This window comes from Balaenoptera ricei, chromosome 1 (genome assembly GCF_028023285.1).
Source record: "Balaenoptera ricei isolate mBalRic1 chromosome 1, mBalRic1.hap2, whole genome shotgun sequence".
Classification (NCBI taxonomy): Eukaryota; Metazoa; Chordata; class Mammalia; order Artiodactyla; family Balaenopteridae; genus Balaenoptera; species Balaenoptera ricei.
The window spans coordinates 115,336,534-115,357,022 of NC_082639.1; the positions used below are offsets into that span (position 1 = coordinate 115,336,534).

The window sequence follows — 20,489 nt, forward strand, 5'->3', positions numbered from 1 at the left end:
TGGGGAGGAGGTAGGGGCTGAGGGAGGGTTGAGCTTCAGGTTAAATACCCCTCCAGCAAGCCAGCTCTGAGTGGGTCACCCTGAGAGCAGAGGAGGGGGCTTTTAGCTTAACCGTGTCTCCCACCCTTATTTCCCCCACCCCAGGAACTGCTGAAGGATGGGAAGAGGGAGACCACCATCAGCCAGCTGCTCATCAACCCCACAGACCTGGATATTGGGCGTGTCTTCACCTGCCGCAGCGTGAACGAGGCCATCCCGAGTGGCAAGGAGACGTCCATCGAGCTCGACGTGCACCGTGAGCAGGGTCCTGGGGAGGAGGCAGGGAACGTGGGGTGGGGGGAATATGCACCTTGAGTGGCATCCTGGGAAGGAGCCCGGGAAGGGTGGGGGACAGCACCCTTTGAGAAGCACAGAAGAATCCCCCAGGCGCCCTGGGACAGATGCTCCATTTCTTTGTCGTCTTGGATTCCCTGGTTTGAACTCTGAGGGCTGGTAGAAGAGGCATCAGCTGTGAGTCAGGCAGTTCCCGGGTTTCAACCGTGTGACTTTGGGCAATGACATAATCTCTCTGAGCCTCAGTTTCTAATTCGGTATACGTGCAGAAAATAAAATGCAGGCCTACAATCCCTTATCAGAAATTCTAAACCAAAAGTGCTTGGGTGGCAAAACCTGAACCGAGGCTCTTCGTAGTCTTTTATTTAACCCACTTAATTGGAATAGCTATACGTTTCACTGCAGATGTAGTAATGCGTGTGTCTGTGGGATATTGCCCAGACTGTGCTGGGGGTCTTACACAGTAAACGATCTGTGCCCACCGTTACCTTTCTAACCCTTGAAATATCCCAAATTCTGAAACACATCTAGTTCCAGGGGTTTCAGATAAGGGATTGTGGACCTGTACCTGCTTCTCAGGGTTGTGAGCATTAAGTGAGATATAGTGTAAGAGCATCTAGCATGGAGTATGCTACTTGGTAAGTGCTCAATAAATTCCCACTCCCCAGGGAAGGGTGGGAGAGTGGCAGCGATTGGAGAGATGCCCCACCCCCATCCTGGTCAGTGAGCCTAACGAGCCCACACTGACGCCTAGTGGTCACAGTCAGTCAATACACCTTCTGACTAATTTGTCCCTCTGGTATCATCCTTGGTTGTCACCCTAGCCGGCCCCTAGAGGCTCCTGGAATAAAGGTGAAGAAGGCTTATTTATTGGAGCTGGTACACTGCAAACTCAAATTCCCAGGTCACCACACGGGTGAGGTCTGAGTGTGTGAGCTAGAGAGAGAAAAAGAAATTTGAGGGACAGAAAAGACCCTGACTTCCAGTCCTCTGCTTTGCAGACCCTCCTACGGTGACCCTGTCCATTGAGCCACAGACGGTGCAGGAGGGCGAGCGCGTCGTCTTTACGTGCCAGGCCACAGCCAACCCTGAGATCCTGGGCTACAGGTGGGAGGGGCAGGGGCTGGGCACACTCTGGGGAAGGATACTGGGAGGCCCTTGAGGCCAGGAGTTGGGGGGGGCTGAGGAGGACAGGCCACTGGACGTGAGTGAGAGAGCTCCAAGGCCTGACCCCGCTCTGTGTTGCCTGTTCCCCCCAGGTGGGCCAAGGGGGGCTTTCTGATCGAAGATGCCCACGAGAGTCGCTATGAGACGAATGTTGATTATTCCTTCTTCACGGAGCCTGTGTCCTGTGAGGTTCACAACAAAGTGGGGAGCACCAATGTCAGCACTTTAGTCAATGTCCACTGTGAGTAGCTGCAGGGCCGGGGGTGGGGACAGAGGGCCGGGGCCTTTAAAGGGCCTGGGGTGGAGTTGGGCAGGCTCCATGAGGCTGAGGAGGCGTGGGGAGGAGGCAGGACAGGAGAAGGAAGAGGAGAGCGATTGGAGCTGACCCCCAGTGAGACTAAGACCCTAACGGGCTGTTCCTTTCTACCTCAGTTGCCCCCCGGATTGTAGTGGACCCCAAACCCACGACCACGGACATTGGCTCTGATGTGACCCTCACCTGTGTCTGGGTTGGGAATCCCCCCCTCACCCTCACCTGGACCAAAAAGGACTCAAACATGGTAAGAAGCTTGCTGCCTCTCCAGGACGCTGGGAGGAAGGAGCCTGGCCACAGGCTGGGGAGAGAGGGGGCAAAAGAGGTGCAGCATTATTTTTCAAGCTGAACCTGGGCTATTTCCAAGTTCTCAGGATTTGGAAGAGAAGGACGGTGCTTGCAATCAACCCCACCCTCCTCGGCAGACAGCTGGCCGCTGCAGTGGCAGTGGGAGGGACGTGATGACCTGTGGGGTGGGACGGGGGCAGGGGGCCTGAGTGGAACTGCTGCGGTGGCAAGAGACCTGGTAAAAGAATGCTGCATAGGAGGGTGGAGCAGCTGGGATGACTCACTAGAGAAAAGAAGGCTGAATTGTGCCGCTCTACAGCGACCTGCCTTGGACAGTTTGGGCCACAGTTGCAAAAAAGAGGGATTTCAGAGTGAAACTTCCTACCTCATTTGGCGAGAGAAGCACTAGAACAGATGACCAGAAGCGGCTGCATCCTCTGTACAGAATGATGGCAGCCTCACCCACCCTCTTGAGCCTCCACCCACTTTCTCCCCGCTCTTATAGAGATGATGTGTCTAAGTGCCAACCTACTTAGAGTCAGGGGATGGACCAGATAGACTCGGGCTCCTGTTTCCCTTCTGGGAATTCACTTGTGGCCCTTCCTGCTTTCTTTCCAATGCCTCCAATGCGGGGGCCCGCACGGATCTAGGGGCCCAGGCCTCCTGGCTCCCCACCCGAGGCTGCTCTCTCTGCCCAGGTCCTGAGTAACAGCAATCAGCTGCTGCTGAAGTCGGTGACCCAGGCCGATGCCGGCACCTACACCTGCCGGGCCATCGTGCCTCGGATCGGAGTGGCCGAGCGGGAGGTGCCACTTTACGTGAATGGTGAGTGGCCTGAGGGGGGCGGGGGGCCTGTGAGGGGGGAGGCGGGCACAGGAGGTTCCAGCTGGCCCTGACCACGTCTTCTTGCTTTTTTCAGGGCCCCCCATTATCTCCAGCGAGGCCGTGCAGTACGCTGTCAGGGGTGATGGTGGCAAGGTGGAGTGTTTCATCGGGAGCACGCCTCCCCCAGACCGCATTGTGAGTGCTGGGCCTGGCCTCGGGCCGGCAGCCGCTTGCTTCTCTGCTTCGCTCAGCCTCCTCCCGCTTTCCCCAGGCCTTTCCTGTGCCCCGTGCAGAGGGACTCTGTCCCTCTGTCCCTCTTCCTGTTCCAATGCCATCTCCTCTCTTACTTGTTGTGTGACCCTGAGCCAGTTACTTGTTATTTGGAAACTCAGTTTCCTCATCCATAAAATAGGGGCACTGATCCCTACCAAACAGGGTTGCCATGAGAAGTGATGTGACCACACGTGTGAAAGGCCGGGTGGGGCCTCCCTGGATATGCTGTTAGTTCCCCTGGGCTTTCACTCCTGCTGTTTCCTCTCCCTCGTCTCCTCCCCTTTCCTCAGCCTCCCGGTCTCTTCCTTGCTCTCTCCTCTGCCTTCTGCCCCTCGACCCTGCCCCCTCAGTTCTGTCCCACCCTGTCAGCCCCTCCTCTCGCTTCTCCTGCCTTCCTCCTCCTACCAGCCCCCATGCCGCTCTCCACCCCTCTCCCTCTCCCCCACACCATGAACCATTAATTCCTTCCGTGACCATTAACCGTCAAACCCCTCATCACATTTAATGACCATTTGGCTAACTCCAGGGCTGCCCAGGGACACTTCATTACCATGGCCGCCTGGGCAGCGGGCGGCTTGGCTCCTGGGGGGCTTTCCTCGCAGAGCTAGGAGGACTGATCCCTGGAAAGGAGCCAGTGCTCAGTGGCTCTCCCTCCCTCGGGTTCCACTCTGAGGGAGGGGACACAAAGGGGGGGGGGGATGCCCCGGGGTCGGGGAATGGAGGAGCCTAGGAGAGACAGCTCTCCGGTGCCAATTCCCACTCATTATAAGGGTCTGTGGATGAGTCTCCAGAGCCAGTGGGCTATGTAGGGCCGGCTGTGGGGTGGTTAAAGGTGGGGTTGAAGGTTAAGTTATGTTTACTTAGCATCTCAGACTATCAATCAGAGCTGGAGGAAAGCTGGAGCATTGTCTACCTCTAGCCTGGTCCTCTCCTTTTATAGGAAACTGAGACCCAGAGAGGGAAGGGGAGGCTACTCGGGGCTCGAGGGGAGAGTCAGGCCTAGAGCCCAGGGTTCTTGGCTCTCCACCCAGGATTTGTTTTACCACATCAGGGGTCCCACCTGTTGCTTCATTGGATCAGCTGGGGTTGTTACAAAAATAGAGATTCCCAATAAAAGAAGTCTGAATTCTAACTTGGAGAAGGTGGGTCTTTGGGACAGTAGTCTACCATCTTCTTGGCCTGCTGGCTTTCCGAATAAAATTGCTCTCCCCTGCCCCAACAAAAACAGCAACAACAAAACAAGAGATTCCTGGGCCTGTCCCCTGGAGAGTCAAATTTAGGAGATAAGCCCCAGGAATCTGCATGTTAAAGAGTGTCTCTGAGCGTATTTGAATGGTCCTAACACATGTCGCAGGCATGTTTGGGAGCCGCTGCTTCTCCTAGACCGGAGGTTTGATGCCAGGGTTTGAGGCAGCAGGTGCGACTTGGGCTTGTTGCATGGCAAGTGTGAGGCTGGGCTTAAGAGCACATGAGGTGAGGATGTGAGGATGCCTGGAGGGTGGGCCACCTGCCTCTTCCTCATTCCGTCCTGCCCTCCCCACCCCAGGCATGGGCATGGAAGGAGAACTTCCTGGAGGTGGGGACCCTGGAACGCTACACGGTGGAGAGGACCAACTCAGGCAGCGGGGTCCTGTCCACGCTCACCATCAACAACGTCATGGAGGCCGACTTTCAGACCCACTACAACTGCACAGCCTGGAACAGCTTCGGCCCAGGAACAGCCATCATCCAGCTGGAAGAGCGAGGTGACAGCAGTACTGGCTGTGTAGCCAGGGCGCAGGGCAGCCTGGAGACTCTGTTCCCTCTTCTCTCTGGGGGCACGGCTCAGAGAGACAGCTGCCTCCTGGGCCTGCCCACCAGAGCCTGGCCTTGGTGCTCAGCTGGAAAACCCACTCGCATTTTTAAGCATTTATTGAGCATCTGCTATGTGCCGGCCGCCCCCTCTAGGAACTGCAGGGACAGATGTGAACGAACACAGTCCTTGCCCTCCGGGAACTTTCAGTTCAGTGGAGAACTTACAGAGTGGTAGCAAATGACTTCAGATGGAGAAAAATGAAATGATCTGTGAAAGGGAGTAACACTCCCTGCCTCACTGGGTTGGTGTGAGGGTTAAGTGAGAAGATAGTCATGAAGTACCTGGCATAGAATAGGTGCCCAGGAAGCTTCGGTTCCCCTACCTCTTCACGAATCCTTAGTCTTGTAGGAGACACATATTCCCTCTCTTAAGGCACTTCTAGTGTGATGAAAGAGGCATCATGCCTTTGATTTTTTTGGAAGCTCCCAACTCTGATGAGGAAAAGAGCCCCATCTCCTCTTTTTTTTTTAATGAGAACTAGCCATTTGACATGGGAGATGGGGGAAAATAACTGGGGGTGCCCTCGAGTCTTTCTTAGCTGAGGACACCAGCAAGAGCAAGGGGTTGGTGGGGAAGAACAGAGTAATAGAGTGAGGCGGGACTCTGCAGGGAAGGCTTTCTGGAACAGAAGAGACTTCCATGGATCTGATCCATCCAGGACAGCCAGGAAGGGAGAAAACGCTGGAGGCAGGATTCCTGGGTCCTTCTCATCTCTGGGGAGCAGGGGGAACCAACCAGAACCGTTTGAGCCCTGGGAGGGTAGGTGCAGCTGGCAGATGGAGCAGTCACAGTGGTGTGGGTGGGGAAGGCAGTGAAAGAGGTCAGAACACATGGCAGATGGGAGAATGTGGGGACAGCTGATCTCAGTCAAGAGCCCAACCCAGGAAGGAGAGACAAGCCTCACAGACAGGTGGGCTGCAAGAGAGGGACAGACGGACCACCAAGGCCAGGGTCAAGTTGATCCCAGTTCTGATGACGCTGAAGCACAGGTCTAAACCCAAACAGCGCAGACTTCCTCTCAAATCCCACCTTGACTTTAATTGAACACAGCTCAGCTGAAACATAAACCTGTGCACAATCCAGGGGGGCACGGAGCTCGGCTGTCCTCACCTTCAGCCAGCACTGAGCTCAGGTCCTCCGTGTGCCCCCATCCTCACCCTCCCCCTTTCCTTCCCTCATCTGAAGAGGTGTTACCTGTGGGCATCATCGCCGGGGCCACCATCGGCGCAGGCATCCTGCTCATCTTCTTCTTCATCGCCTTGGTGTTCTTCCTCTACCGGCGCCGCAAAGGCAGTGAGTATGGGCCCTGCTCAGGCCTCAGCCCTCCTGGGGGTCCCCAACAGGCAGGGCCTGGGAGAGGTGAGGGGGTTGACAGCGGCGCTCCCCAGGCCAGGTGGGTCCAGAAGCAGCCTCTGCGGAGGCTGGCAGAAAGCGTCCAGGCTGCTCCTTCCGTCCCAGGTCGCAAAGACGTGACCCTGAGAAAGCTGGACATCAAGGTGGAGACAGTGAACCGGGAGCCACTCACGATGCATTCTGACCGGGAGGACGATACTGCCAGCGTCTCCACGGCAACCCGTGTCATGAAGGCCATCTACTCGGTGAGGGTCCGCTCCTCCCTGGCCCAGCTCTCCTCACACTCTTGGGACCGGCTCCACCCCAGCTCAGCAATACTGTCACTCCCTCCTCCCTCAGTCATCCTCCCTTGGTCCTGCCCCCTCCCCCACATGCTCACACGCTCATACACATACACACGCTCACGCACATACATACATGTGCACATGCACATTCATAAACACATTCACGTGCCCACGCTCCCCAGGCTAATTTCCCTCCATTAGAGGACAGGCAGGTGGGGCCTGCACAGGCTTCCTTCACCCCAGCCTCTGCCCTACAGAGTGTCAGAATTGGAAACCCCTAGAAGTTTTCTGGCCCAACTGCCTCATTGCTCAGATGAGGAAAGAGCCCCAGAAAGGGGTAGGGACATACCCAAGCATTGCATGTTAGCGACAAAGTTGGTGCTAGAACCCAGGTCTCTGGCCTCTTCCCACCACATCCCAGCGCCTCTGCTGGGAGAGGACACAGAGTTCAAGTCTGCCCATGACCCCAGACCCTTCCCCTTAATAGGTGACCTCTGGGTGTGGGGATAGGCTGGGCAAGGGAGGACAAGGGCAGGGTGTCTGTCTCCTGATGCCCCACTCCTGCTGCTCTGCAGTCCTTCAAGGATGACGTGGACCTGAAGCAGGACCTGCGCTGTGACACCATCGACACCCGGGAGGAGTATGAGATGAAGGTGGGAAAGCGGGAGGGGCCGGCACACGGGGGCTGGTGGGAACGGGGGCTCTGAGGGCCTGTAGGGTGGAGGTGAGGGCAGGTTTGGGAAGGAGCGGTCAGCAGGTTATTGAGGAAACAGGAGGTGGGGAGCTATTGGCTGAGAACCCAGGGCAGAGCCAGAGAAAGAGGCCCAGAGGGCCATGACGTGACGACACCCTTCCCCCAAGAGAGACTCCCCTCCTCCATCCTCTTCTCTCGTTGCCCCCCAGGATCCCACCAACGGCTACTACAATGTGCGTGCCCACGAAGACCGCCCGTCTTCCAGGGCAGTGCTCTATGCTGACTACCGTGCCCCCGGCCCTGCCCGCTTCGATGGCCGCCCCTCTTCCCGCCTCTCCCACTCCAGCGGCTATGCCCAGCTCAACACCTACAGCCGGGCCCCGGCCTCTGACTACGGCCCTGAGCCCACACCCCCAGGTCCTGCTGCCCCAGCTGGCACCGACACCACCAGCCAGCTGTCCTACGAGAACTATGAGAAGTTCAATTCCCATCCCTTCCCCGGGGCAGCAGGGTACCCCACCTACCGACTGGGCTACCCCCAGGCCCCTCCGTCCGGCCTGGAGCGGACCCCGTATGAGGCATATGACCCCATTGGCAAGTACGCCACTGCCACGCGATTCTCCTACACCTCCCAGCACTCGGACTACGGCCAGAGATTCCAGCAGCGCATGCAGACGCACGTGTAGGGCTAGAGCCTGGCCGGGGCATCTCTGCGGGGCAGAGGAGAAGGCTCTCACAGCTGTTCCCTGATATTCAGGGGCATTGCTCGTTGTTGCTCCCGTCCTGGACCAGCCTTCCTCCTCCCACCGTGGCAGGCAGGGAGCAGGTCTCCCGGAAACACCCCGTCCCGAGGATGGTGCTCTGTGCATGCCCCAGCCTCCTGGGCCTGCCCTTCCCTCTTCTTCGGGAGGATGTGTCTCTTCTGACCTGCACTCTCGCCTGGCCCCAGCCTGGGGACGGGGAAAGTGAAGGTTGCGGAGAGCAGAGGGGGCACTTTTTAGCATTCCCTTTCTATCCCACCCCTCTGATCTCCCGTGAGTAGACAGGGGGTCATGTGGAGATGAACAGGCTTTGGCCCAGGGGGCATGAAGTGTAGGGGTGGGTGGCTCTGGTACAGATAGGTGGAAGTGGGGTAGCCTGGCCAGTCCATCTGTCGTCTGCGTACATACCTTGGATGCATCTCTCCCTCCTTGGGACTGCAGAAAGGACCTTGGATTTATTTTAGTCCTGGCACCAAGTTCAGATCCAGCCCTCCTTCAGCTGGGAGTAAAGTGCCAGTCATCCTGGCTGCCCATGGGGACACCTGTCTGTCTGCCTGCAGAGGGATCCAGGTATGTCCCGTAGTGCTGCCCCCTTTGCTTCTCCTCTGTGCTGGGCCGGCCAGGTAAGCCAGGGGGTCGTGATGGAGAAGGAAAGGTCAGGAACCATGTCCTGAGTCACTAGCCAGACAGCAGTGTGCTATATAGCAGTTTCCAGAACCCACGCTAGAGTGAGCCCCCCCAAGCCCCCCTCCCCTGCCCAGTCTGCCCCACTTCCTGGCTTTAACTCTCTAGCATGCCTGGGGAGTGGTGGGGTGAGGGTGGGAGTGCTATAGGCTATTTTTCAAAGACAACAAAAAAACAATAAAAACCTCATTTGGAGAAAAAAAGCAAAAAAGCTGTAGGGAGTCCCCCACCCAAATACAAGTCCCAGTGGAAAGGAAAGGGGGCATCTGTTCTTCACCAGATTCCCAACACCTTCCATTACTCTTTCAGTCTCCAAGCACTTTGAATCCATTTTTAAACATTCAGGCGGTGAGACCTGTCATCCGATGGGCGCTGATAGGACAGGGAGGGGGCCTGGCTGTCGGGCTCTGCTGTCCTACCCTAGGGCCAACCAGCTGGTTAGAGAGGCCACCTTCCCGGGGGCACGGGAGATGTTCTCTTTAGACGGGTTTTGTTCTGTTAAGTGTCTGATTTTTTCTTGGACCAATCAGATTCCTTCTTCCAGTTTCAGTGCCTTGAGTGTCCAGCTTCGGTTGACCGGCCCTGGGTGGGTGGCTGCGCGGGGAGCCGGTATTGTGAGCGCAAACTCACTGCCAAGTGTTGCAGAGTTTAGGGGACCGACGGGTGAGGGGGCCTGGTAAGAGGAAGGGCGGGCCTGGTAAGGTCACGCGGAAGGGCACTGCAGGCAGCCACGGCCCAGGCGGCCCCCCACACCCACCCTCACCTCCCTCTACACACGCGCACGCACGCCTGCACATGCATTCCGCATTCTCAGCCGCCACCTCCTGACCAAAGAGAACCGGCGCTCCAAAGAGAACTCCCTCCCCCGCCCCGGCCTCCCCTTCCCTAGAAGCAGGGTCCCCTCTTCCCCTTGAGCGGGCGGGTCCTCCGCTGCAATCCCCGGAATGCGCTTTGCCCTTTCTCGGGGTCGCCCGTTCATTAGTCATGTTCGCTTTAATGAGTTACATGCCCATCAGTCACGGGCCATCGCCACCTTTGCGGATGGCTCTGCGGGGTGACATTCCTCACCATCCCTTGGCTGGTAAGGACCCGCTCATACCCAGGAAGAAAGTAGTTCCAGTTCCAGCCTCTCGAACTGCCTCTGCATCCTCCTTCACTTCACTGGGGGCAAGTCCCGAGGACCGGCCCTTCCAGAGGCATCATACAGGCTCCCAGCGCTATTCCACCCTCACCCCTGGAAGCTGACTCCTTCCTGCGGAGTCCTTTTCTGTGAGCTCAGTGACAAGGTCTGTTAAGGATGCAGGTTCCTGTGCAAATTCATGCATATTTTGATGATTTTCACAGAAGCCATGGGTAATATAAACAGTTAAAATCTAAAGATGGTGGCTTTTTAAACAGGAATATTCCAAAAGACATTTACTTTTGTTAGGGGTTTGGCCGCATTCGCTTGTTTACTCCTTTTTGGTTTTAGTGCTGGGTCCATTCTGTTGATGGAGAGAAGGAGAACCTGAGGTCACTCGGTAACTCAGCTGACACTGTAGGAACCATGGGTTTTGGAAGCCAGATACAGAGCTACTTCCCTGTTCTCTGTTCCTTAACACGTTACAGTACCTGGGTATCAAGCAAGCACCATGCAAGGCACAGGGAGATGTCAGCATCCAAGGCCATCTCTGCCCTCTGCAACTTGCACTCTGGTCTGACCAGAATCTGAATTGGGATCGACCTGTTAAGCCAGTGGAATTGCTTTTCTGGGGAGTGGCAGGTGCCCTTGAGCATGGAGGGTTGCTGTCTGAGGCTGGAGTCCCCCAGCATGGTGCCTCAGTCCTTGATGTGGTCACTTTGGTGATCCTGACTGCCTTTGCCATTTTAGTTTTGGTGGGAAGACCAAGGGGTCAGGAGACGTGGGACCCAGTTCTGAAGCTGCCATTTACTGAGTGACCTTGGCCTAACCTCTTTAGGTTCATTGCCCCCTATTTTCCGGTCTTTAAGATGAAGGGGGAGAGTTGCACAAACCTCGAATTATCCTGCTCTTGCTGTATTCATTTGGTGAGGTGCAAGGGCCTGCCATCCCTAGCAAGGATTTGGGAACAGTGACTGAGCAGGTGGAGGGATGGGAGAATTGAAAGGTTCTCCTATCTTGAAAGAAGCTTTCACTGTGGGCTTCATCACCTTGTCAGAAGTGTTGTGAAAGAATTTCCACTAGAAACCCCTTAATCCCAAACAGCAACAAAAATCATATCCTAAACCTCAGTGAAATTGATGTGGGGTTATCCTTTGGCCATTGCGCTGCTCCCCACTCAGAATCCTGACAGTTTTGCAAAGGTGTCTCTGGCTAGGTCAGGGCACGGTGAGTTTCCTTCACTGTGCACCCAGGTTTCAGGCAGCCTTCTCCGTAGGGAGAAATGGAAGCAGCCACCCTCCACCCCAGTCCTCAGGAGCACTCCGGTGGCCTGGGGACAGCCAGCCTCACTTACTGAGCAAGGGGAAGCCTGCAGGCTAAGATGTCTCGAGCCAGAGGGCAAGGCGTGAGAACAGCTGGCATCTCTGCAGGAGCAGTTTGGAAGGGCAGCTGGTAGAGTGAAGAGGGAGTCCAGCAGTTTTTGACTTAAGTTCTGGATCTTGAAGACGTTCTTGTGATTCTGGATGACCCACAGTCTCCTTGTGGAGGGCCCGGCTTGCATCCTAAATCCCAGATCCCTCCAAGTCTAGCCACAAAGTACTCATGAAGCAAAACCCACCATAAGTCAGAAAGGAAAGCAGCCAGGGATAGGGGCAGCGCTATACTCTCACAGATGCCCTGCACAGGATGAAAGAGGTTAGTTTGATTCCCACCCCATCCCCACCCCGTCTCCAGGCACTGCACCTTCTCCTTGTCCCAGCAGGTGCTGCTTTCCTTATAATTTTGAAGGCAGCCTTTTCTGCTTTACAGGATGGAGCCCTGGAGTCTCTTTCACCCTGGTGCCCTCTCGTTAAACGGGTGGTGTTCTGTCAGGAGCCACAAGTCCTGGGCTCCTTCAGATGGAATCAGATGGTCTCTCAGTGTACTTGACCCATGTACATAGCAGTGTTGGGCCATTCGGGTTTGGAGAAAACCACGTTAAAGCCAAGAGCCCAGTTGGACTGAACTGGCTCAGTCACTGCCTCACTCTGCTGTGAGGGCGGTTCTCTCCCCACTGCTGCACACCCCAGCACCCCGGCCTCGGAAACCCTGGCTTCTCTGCCAACTTAGTGCTGTGTGTCCTGAGCCAGGTCACCACTCTGTGCCCCTACGGGCCCTCTGCATGTCGAGGGAATCACCTGGAAGGCATTAGTGAAGCTTCTGACCCTGGTGGGACCAGTAAGGAGGTGATAATAGAATATTGAAGTGCACAGACCAAGGGATGTAATTGGAAAGGCATTTATTTTTGTGAAGAGGCTATAAAATTAGCATTTAAATAACCCATCCCCTTCTCCCTGCCTCCCCCTTATCCCCCCATGATACCTCTCCTTTCCTGGAGGCCAGCCTCTTTCTGTAAGGCACTGGCCTCACTTATCAGCTGGGTCCTGACCTTCCACTTCTGTGCTGCTGGAAGAGGATGGAAAGATGTGTGGCTCGGGAGATTCCTCAATTTGGGAGATGGGGCGGGGCAGAATCCCATTTTCTTGCATCACTGTGAGGGAGCTCCAGGCCCTGTCCCTGGAGGAATAATTGCTGTGCAGAAGTCACAGGCCATACTGGGCGGTTCTGGTACAAGCCTGCCCTTAAAAATAATAACAATAATGATAATAATAACTGTTTGCATAGAGCTATCACTCATTCCTACCAATCTCCTGTCCCCTGATCCTGGCTTTTTGCTGTCCCCAACCACTGGGCTTTGCAAGTGTTGGTGGGCCATGGGTTCTTCTGTTCACTTCTGGGATCTTCAGATGCTTCCCCCTGGGAGTACCCCTAATTCTGGGGAGAGAGCAGCCAAGTTGCCAATACAATCAAATTCTCGACGCAATCTTGCTAGTAATAGTGACCCAGAAGATTCGGCTGCTGCCTCCAATTACACCAGAATGAGGCCCAGGGCTCCCTGTGGTCCCTTTTTCTACCCCACTATTCTTGGGATTACAACCACCACTTCTGGCTCCAGTTAAATTTTCTCCACCCAAACCCTGATAATAAATGGATCCATGATGATAATTAAGAGGAGAGGAAAAAAAAATATTATTTTTGTTAGGACAAACCATCGTAGATTTTTAGCAATGTGTATCTGTGTGTCCCTCACACTTTTTCCTATTCTGCCTTTTTTCATTTTCCTTTTTTTTTAAATATTATGTACTATATTTTTAGTCTCAAGCACACTATATATTATATATATTTAATTTTTTTATATATATAAATATAAATGTTTTAAAAATTACCATGTTTTGTGTTGTTTAATGCATGAGCAACTCTAGTTACTTAAAAGCTTGCCTGATTTGGAGTGAAATGATCTAAGTTGGAGGAAAAGATAGATTTTTGGGTTGAGATGGCAGAGACTATATATTTGTGTCACCTCCAGGCTGTGGGGCAAACACATTTTATTCACCAGTTTGTGTCTGTTGCAGAAGCCTGAGGCCAATTATGGCAGTTCAGAGACAAACAGCCAGAGGCTCTGTGCTTTTGGAACACAGCATCCAAATGTTCTGTGCCAAATCTGATTATGGGGATAGGAAATGGGGGGGAGAATGAATCTGGGATCCAAATCGCGAAGGATTTGGGAGTGTGAGGATGAACAGGACTGATTTCATTTATTTAAAATGCACTGGTTTGGGGCTTCCCTGGTGGCGCAGTGGTTGAGAGTCTGCCTGCTAATGCAGGGGACACGGGTTCGAGCCCTGGTCTGGGAAGATCCCACATGCCACGGAGTAGCTGGGCCCGTGAGCCACAACTGCTGAGCCTGCGCGTCTGGAGCCTGTGCCCCGCAACGGGAGGGGCCGCGATGGTGAGAGGCCCGCGCACCGCGATGAAGAGCGGTCCCCGCACCGCGATGAAGAGTGGCCCCCGCTTGCCGCAACTGGAGAAAGCCCTCGCACGAACCGAAGACCCAACACAGCCAATAAATAAATAAATAAATAAATAAATAAAGTAGTTATAAAATTAAAAAAAAAATAAATAAAATGCACTGGTTTGGGTAAAAAGCAAAGTTACCAGGTCGCCAACCCTTTGAACTTGAAGTGAAACAGAATGAAAAAACAGATGGTGCAGCGGTACACACACACAGAGGCCATCCTGCTGAGAAATTCTAAATTCTCCGAGTTTAGTAGAATTTGCAAAGATTTTACTTTACTCTTTTCACAGGAGTGTTTGAGGATAACGGGGGGAAAAATTGTTTTCAGATAATGTTTTTGAAAGCTATAAATCACTAAAGAAATACAAGGGTTTATTGTTTCCCTCATCCAGTTAACAATCCAGGAAACTAAAGATGGTCCACAGTAGCCTTTTTGTACACAAGGGACACAGAACACAGTCAGAGCTAGGGATGTAAGAGAGCTGAAAAAAAATACTTTAGAGGTAATGCAACCCATTTCCAAGAATGTTGTAGGGCACAACCCAGAGCTACTACAGAGGGTGGGGCAGGACGCAGTGGGGGCTGCAGTTTGGAGCGTGTCCTGGACCAGAGCCTGTAGGTAGCTCAAGGGGCGTCCAAGCTGGATGGGAATAAGAGGCCTCCGTGCAAGGTGAATCTCGAGGCTACAGCCAGGTAAGTTGAACTGGCATAGGTAAAATATGGCATGATAGTTGGAATCCAGAAGCAAACAGAGAGAGTTAAAGAAAGAGAGAGAGAGAGAAAGGAGAAGAAGCACGTTTGTGCAAACATGGAGGCCAAGTGAATTCTGTTAGGCCAAGTAGTGTTAGGTGGGGTGTTTCCTGTGCTTTGTATCTGCTTGGGATGCATTTTATTCCTCTCTGCATCCCCAGAGCCCAGCCCAAGGCCAGCAGGTACTTTGGGACAAGTCTGTGAGCTGTATAGGGCACCACACGATACTTGTTGTCAAACCCAAGTTCATGTGCCCTACATACAGTGAGCCCAAATAAACTGAAACATTGGAGTTTGGGGCAGAGAAAGGTTTATTGATTAAGAGGACACTGACCAAGAAGATGGGAGACGTTTCTTGGATTCATCTTACTGACTGGCCAAGGTGTAAGGTTTTTAAAGGCAACATTTTGGGATGAGGGTTGCAGGGAGCATGACTTTTTTCTTTTTGGTTGGTGGTGAGATAACAGAGTGGTGTTTTGGGAATTTTAATCATCAGCCTTCTGGTTCCAGCCAGTCTGGGGTCTACAGACTTGTGGTCAGCATGTAGTCACCATCCTCCACCTGGGTGGGCATCTTCATTCCCACAGAACAACTCAAAGATGTGTGTCAAATTGTTAGGTGTGTCCCTCGAGGAGGAACTAGGACTCTGTCCATCACTGAACTATTGTTTCTTGACTGCTTTTCCTTTGTTTCTGCATCCCCTCACTTCCCTAATTAGTAACTGCTTGAGTCTGCTCTTTGGAACTCAGGGAAGACCTAGGAGACTAAAGCTTTTTTCTACAAATAAGAAATGAGGGACACAGAAATGCTTCTGTGCCCAGGAGCATCCTGCAGGGTCTTGCTCAGTTTCAATTCCCACTTTTCTTTGATATTCCTCAATCCTGAGGGGAACAGGGGTGGGACAAGAAATAGAATAAAGTTTTAGATGGAGAGATTAGTCATAAGCTCGACGGGGACTTGGTTTTAGGGGGAACCCACTCTCATATCTAGGCACTAGATAGGCCGCAGGAGCCTGTCTCATGTATTAGGCCTCTTCCTGTGACAGGGGCCCAAGCCCTTCCCTTAAGTCACCCCCAGCCTGAAGACAAGTAGTAATGTTGCGGGAAGGGGGATCCCTTCCAGGGCCCTAGAGTGGGCTCTTGTCTAACACTTGGAAATGAGTTATCTGAGGAGACACACGTGCTGACAAAGCAAGAGACTTTTTTGGGAAGGGGCACCCAGGTGGAGAGCAGGAGGGTAAGGGGACCCAGGAGAACTGCTCTGCCACGTGGCTCACAGTCTCGGGTTTTATGGTGATGGGATGAGTTTCTGGGTTGTCTCTGGCCAATCGTTGTGACTCAGGGTCCTTCCTGGTGGTGTGCACATCACTCAGCCAAGATGGATTCCAGCGAGGAGGATTCTGGGAGGTTGGTAGGACATATGGACTGGTGTCTCCTCTCTCCTTTTGACCTTTCCTGAATTCTTCTGGTTGGTGGTAGCTTGTTAGTTCCGAATTCCTTACCAGGACCTCCTGTTTAAGATAACTCATGCAAGTGGTTACTATGGTGCCTGGCCAGGGCAGGAGGTTTCAGTCAGGGTTCCCCTAACAGTAATGACACCAACAGGCCCTTTATCACCACTCTTTGCAGAGTTTAACAAGCTACTCCCTCCTTGGGAGGTCTCCTGCCTCACAGCAGGAGCTCTTGCCCTTGGCACAAATGTGCTCTTGTCTGTACCTTCACACCAAAGGGGTGAACTTCAAAGTCCTCCAAGATCTACCCCAAGATCACCTTTCCAAAGGATCAGACCATTCATCCTTCCCTTTCACTTACCCAACATTTCAAGACAGTCCGACAGAATCATGCCTTATTTGGCATACTCCTGCACTTTGCTGCCTCTGTGCTTTTGTCTAAGCTCTTTTCTCTGCCTGGAATGCCCATGTCCCTTTACCTTCCTATTTCTAGATTTTGCATATCTTTAGGGCCCAGGTCAAAGGCCATCTCTTCCAGGAAGCCTTGCCTGATTCATTATGTACTCACCCTCTCTCCCTCCTAGCAAGTCTCAGGACAGGTGAGCTGCCTCTCACTGATCTCATTTGTAACTGTTAGCTTTGATCACAGGGTTTTGTGTATAACACATTAGTACTTTCCTCTTAAAATAAAGGCGCTGGAAGGCTCATCATCTAACAGAGTCCCTGGCATATAGTTGCTCAATATGTGCTAAAGGAATGCAGGGATGGAGGGAAGGGAACCAAACCCACAAACATAACGCATAAAGGGAATTTACCCTGGAGGAGTCCATCCTTGATGAAGTGGGATGGCATGGTGATTAAAACATGGGCTCTCAAGTCAGTCTGCCAAGCTGATAGACATTACCAGTACTCACTAATATTGAGTCCTCTATCTGAGTCCCCTGGCTATTGGACAAGGCCAGCCTGACTAGTTTTGGCCAGTGTTCTATAAACAAAAGTGACATGTCACTTCCAGACCAAAGCATTTAATTGCTAGTGTGAGACCCTCCAGCTCTTTCTTCACCTGCCATAGCGACAGGAGCTCATTTATTCCAGATGGTGCAGCTTCATAATAGTGGAGTCCCTCTCGGCCTGGGCCCCTGAGTGATGATGTGAAGCAGAGCTCCTCTGACAACCCATGACAAACATGTAGTTTGAGGGAGAAGTGAATCTTTGTTTTGTTAAGATATTGAAATTTTGGAGCTGTTTGTTACTGCAGCATAGTGTGTCCTATCCTGATTAATACACAGCTTCACCTCTTGCTCCAGCTTGACCTTGGATAATGTTGGGGATGAAGAAATTTTCTTCTACCCTTCTAGGTTCTTCTGGCTGGTCTAAGAATTAAATTGACATGAAGCAGATTAACAGGAGAAAATCAAACAAAAATTTAGTAACATGTACACAGGAGAGAGACCCAGGAAAACTGAGTAACTCAGCAAAATGACCAAAGCCCTTCCCTTAAATACCATCCTCAGCTAAAGACAAAAACCGAGGTTGAGGGTGGGGAGAGTCAGTTATGGGAGGTTATAATCACCCAGCAAACAAGGGTGATTACGATGCAGATTTAAGTCTTTGCCTTCTTCATTGGTAAGAACTTCTAGAGATTTGGTCATCCTCCTCTTCCTGGTACAGGGAGGGAGACATCCTGACAAATGGAGATTTCCCTTACAGATGTAAATGTTTCTTACAATAGGGCAACGCCTACTCAGTTTTCAGAGCCCTTCCCAAGCCTACTGTTTCACAGAAAATAACGAGATTAAAACAATACGCTAAAAACATATTTTAGGGTGGCAAATTCTGTTCCCCTACAGTAATTTCCTTTATCTCTCTGTGTCTCACCTTTCTCCCTGTGAAATGGACTAAGACTTCCTATCCCATATAACGTGCTTAGTAAAGTTCTCAGCACGTGAGTACTCAGTAAATGTTAGCTTGTGTTAGCCTGGAGAAAGGAGAACAGTGGGCATCACTAAAGATGTCAACAATTGCCCAGGGGTTATGAAAAGAGCATGGAATCTGGAATGAGAAGATTTAGGTTAAAATCCCAGCAGTGCTTGGGGCTTCCCTGGTGGTGCAGTGGTTAGGAATCCACCTGCCAATGCAGAGGACACGGGTTTGAGCCCTGGTCCGGGAGGATCCCACATGCTGCGGAGCAACTGGGCCCGTGCGCCACAGCTACTGGGTCTGCGCTCTGGAGCCCGCGGGCCACAACTACTGCAGCCCAGGCTCCTAGAGCCCCAGCTCCGCAACAAGAGAAGCCACCGCAATGAGAGGCCCGCGCACTGCAACGAGGAGTGGCTCCCGCTTGCCGCAACTAGAGAGGGCCCGCCCACAGCAGCAAAGACCCAACGCAGCCAAAAATAAATAAATAAATAAACTGTAAAAAAAAAATCCCAGCAGTGCCTCCTGGAACTCTGATTCAGGGCAGGTCAGCACATCTTTCTGAGCTGCCTTTTCTTTATCTGTAAAATGTTGTGAACACACAATGAGATGAGGTACACAAAAGCCCTTTGTAAATTGCTAAATGCTATTCAAATGTGAGTTGATTACTTGGGTCTCTTAACACGCTAGCATCCCATCCCCACCCCATGCCATCGCCACTCTGCAGCATCCCATGCCACACACATTGCTCCTACAACCGTACCCCCCACCCCTACACATGCACACAAGATACTGGCAGCTTTAACAGTGACCTGCTATTGGGAGAATGTGCCCATCCATCTGGGACAATAGAGAACATCTTTATGGTCCCCAGGGTTCTGAAACCAAAAGACCAGCTCTTTGCAAAGCAGGAACCTGGGGCAGGAGAAAGATCACTTCATCGGCACTCACTTTCCCACTTCCTTTATTCATTGTAATTAGCCACACAGAGGCAACCTCCCGGGGAGAGCAGAGCCGTCAGCTTCCAGAACTGAACCGGGGAGTTTTGTCTTTCTGTTCCTCTCCACATAATACTGCTCTCTTGGCGGTCGCTATGCAAACACATCCCGCATTCATTTGCAAACTGGGGAATATTTCATATTTTGAGGTTCAGATAAATGTTCCAACTCCCCAGAAGAGACACAGGTTAGGATTTCTTTGCAAACAGTATCGTGCCAACCCTCCTAGTCTGGATCCTCAGTGATGCTATAGCCTGAGGGGTGACCACAATCTTGCTCTTCTCAGAGCCCTCACTAAAATAGATGCTTACCTGTGGAGAAGAGAATCTCAAAAATTGAAGGCATCTCTGGGGCCATCTGGTCCAACTATGGACCCAAAGGAGGAGCCACTATTTGGCCTCAGAGACAAGTGGGTTCTGCATCAAGGCCATCAGGGGACTGAAAAGCAGGGTGGCTTTTTATGGAGTATGAGCTTTGGAATCTGAATGTTTGGGCTTCCCCCTCCAGCTTTTCCAGGCACCAGCTCTATGCCTTTGGGAAAATCATTTGACCTCTTCGGGCCTCAGTTTCCTCGTTGATAAAAATCGTTCCTTCATTCATGCAAAAAATATTTATTGAACATTCACCATATGTCTGGCACTGTTCCAAACCCTGGGGTACAGCAGGGAACAATGCAAAGTCCCTGCTCTCGTAGCATTTATATTATAATGATGGGAGATGGACAATAAACAAATAGGTGTATGTCAGATAAGGGTAAGTACTCTGAAGAGAGCAGAGCGGAATATAGGGGACAGTGGGGGATGGACTTTATGTTGGGTGGTCAGAGAAAGCCTCTAAGATAAAAGGAAAGGTAGGGGCTTCCCTACACACACAGTGTGTTGAGAATCACAGTGGTTGAGAATCTGCCTGCTAATGCAGGGGACACGGGTTCGAGCCCTGGTCTGGGAAGATCCCACATGCCGCGGAACAACTAGGCCTGTGAGCCACAACTACTGAGCCTGCGCGTCTGGAGCCTGTGCTCCGCAACAAGAGAGGCCGCGATAGTGAGAGGCCCGTGCACCGCCATGAAGAGTGGCCCTCGCTTGCCGCAACTAGAGAAAGCCCTAACACAGAAACGAAGACCCAACACAGCAATCAATCCATCAATCAATCAATAAATCTTAAAAAAAAAAAAAAAAAAAGGAAAGGTAAACTTGGAAAAAGAATATTCTAGGCACAGGGAACAGCAGCTGCAAAGCCCTGAGGCAAGAAATGAGTTTAGAGGGTTCAAAGCCCCCAGCAAGGGGTCTGTCCAGGGGGAGTAGAGAAAGGTGGTAGGAAATCCTATTAGAAAGAAAGGTGGGGTCGAACAGATCCTGTGAGGACTTGTAGGCCATTAAAAGGACTTTGGAAATTATTCTGAGATGGGAAAATGTAGTAAGTCAAGCCATATGAAATTGCTGTTTTTGTAGATCAGAAATGGTCGAACATTAGCAATGTTATATGGTTCAACCTAGTAGATGTAAACATGAAGTATTGTTAATTTATTA

At 52.2% G+C, this 20,489-nt stretch overlaps 1 protein-coding gene across 3 annotated transcripts in view; it reads left to right on the plus strand.

Moving 5' to 3' along the window:
* The window catches only part of KIRREL1 (kirre like nephrin family adhesion molecule 1), a 102,250-nt gene extending 89,035 nt beyond the window's left edge, over positions 1 to 13,215 (plus strand). For 2 of the 3 annotated variants that reach the window (XM_059934341.1, XM_059934361.1), the window contains exons 5-15: positions 145 to 295; positions 1,335 to 1,440; positions 1,593 to 1,741; positions 1,933 to 2,060; positions 2,752 to 2,926; positions 3,021 to 3,121; positions 4,746 to 4,944; positions 6,240 to 6,347; positions 6,513 to 6,652; positions 7,267 to 7,344; positions 7,595 to 13,215. In XM_059934341.1, coding sequence (XP_059790324.1) covers positions 145 to 295; positions 1,335 to 1,440; positions 1,593 to 1,741; positions 1,933 to 2,060; positions 2,752 to 2,926; positions 3,021 to 3,121; positions 4,746 to 4,944; positions 6,240 to 6,347; positions 6,513 to 6,652; positions 7,267 to 7,344; positions 7,595 to 8,071 — 1,812 coding nt within the window. In that variant the 3' untranslated portion in view covers positions 8,072 to 13,215. The remainder of the gene's footprint in view (positions 1 to 144; positions 296 to 1,334; positions 1,441 to 1,592; positions 1,742 to 1,932; positions 2,061 to 2,751; positions 2,927 to 3,020; positions 3,122 to 4,745; positions 4,945 to 6,239; positions 6,348 to 6,512; positions 6,653 to 7,266; positions 7,345 to 7,594) is intronic. The other variant, XM_059934352.1, reaches the window with a different exon arrangement.
* Positions 13,216 to 20,489: the final 7,274 nt, after the last annotated feature.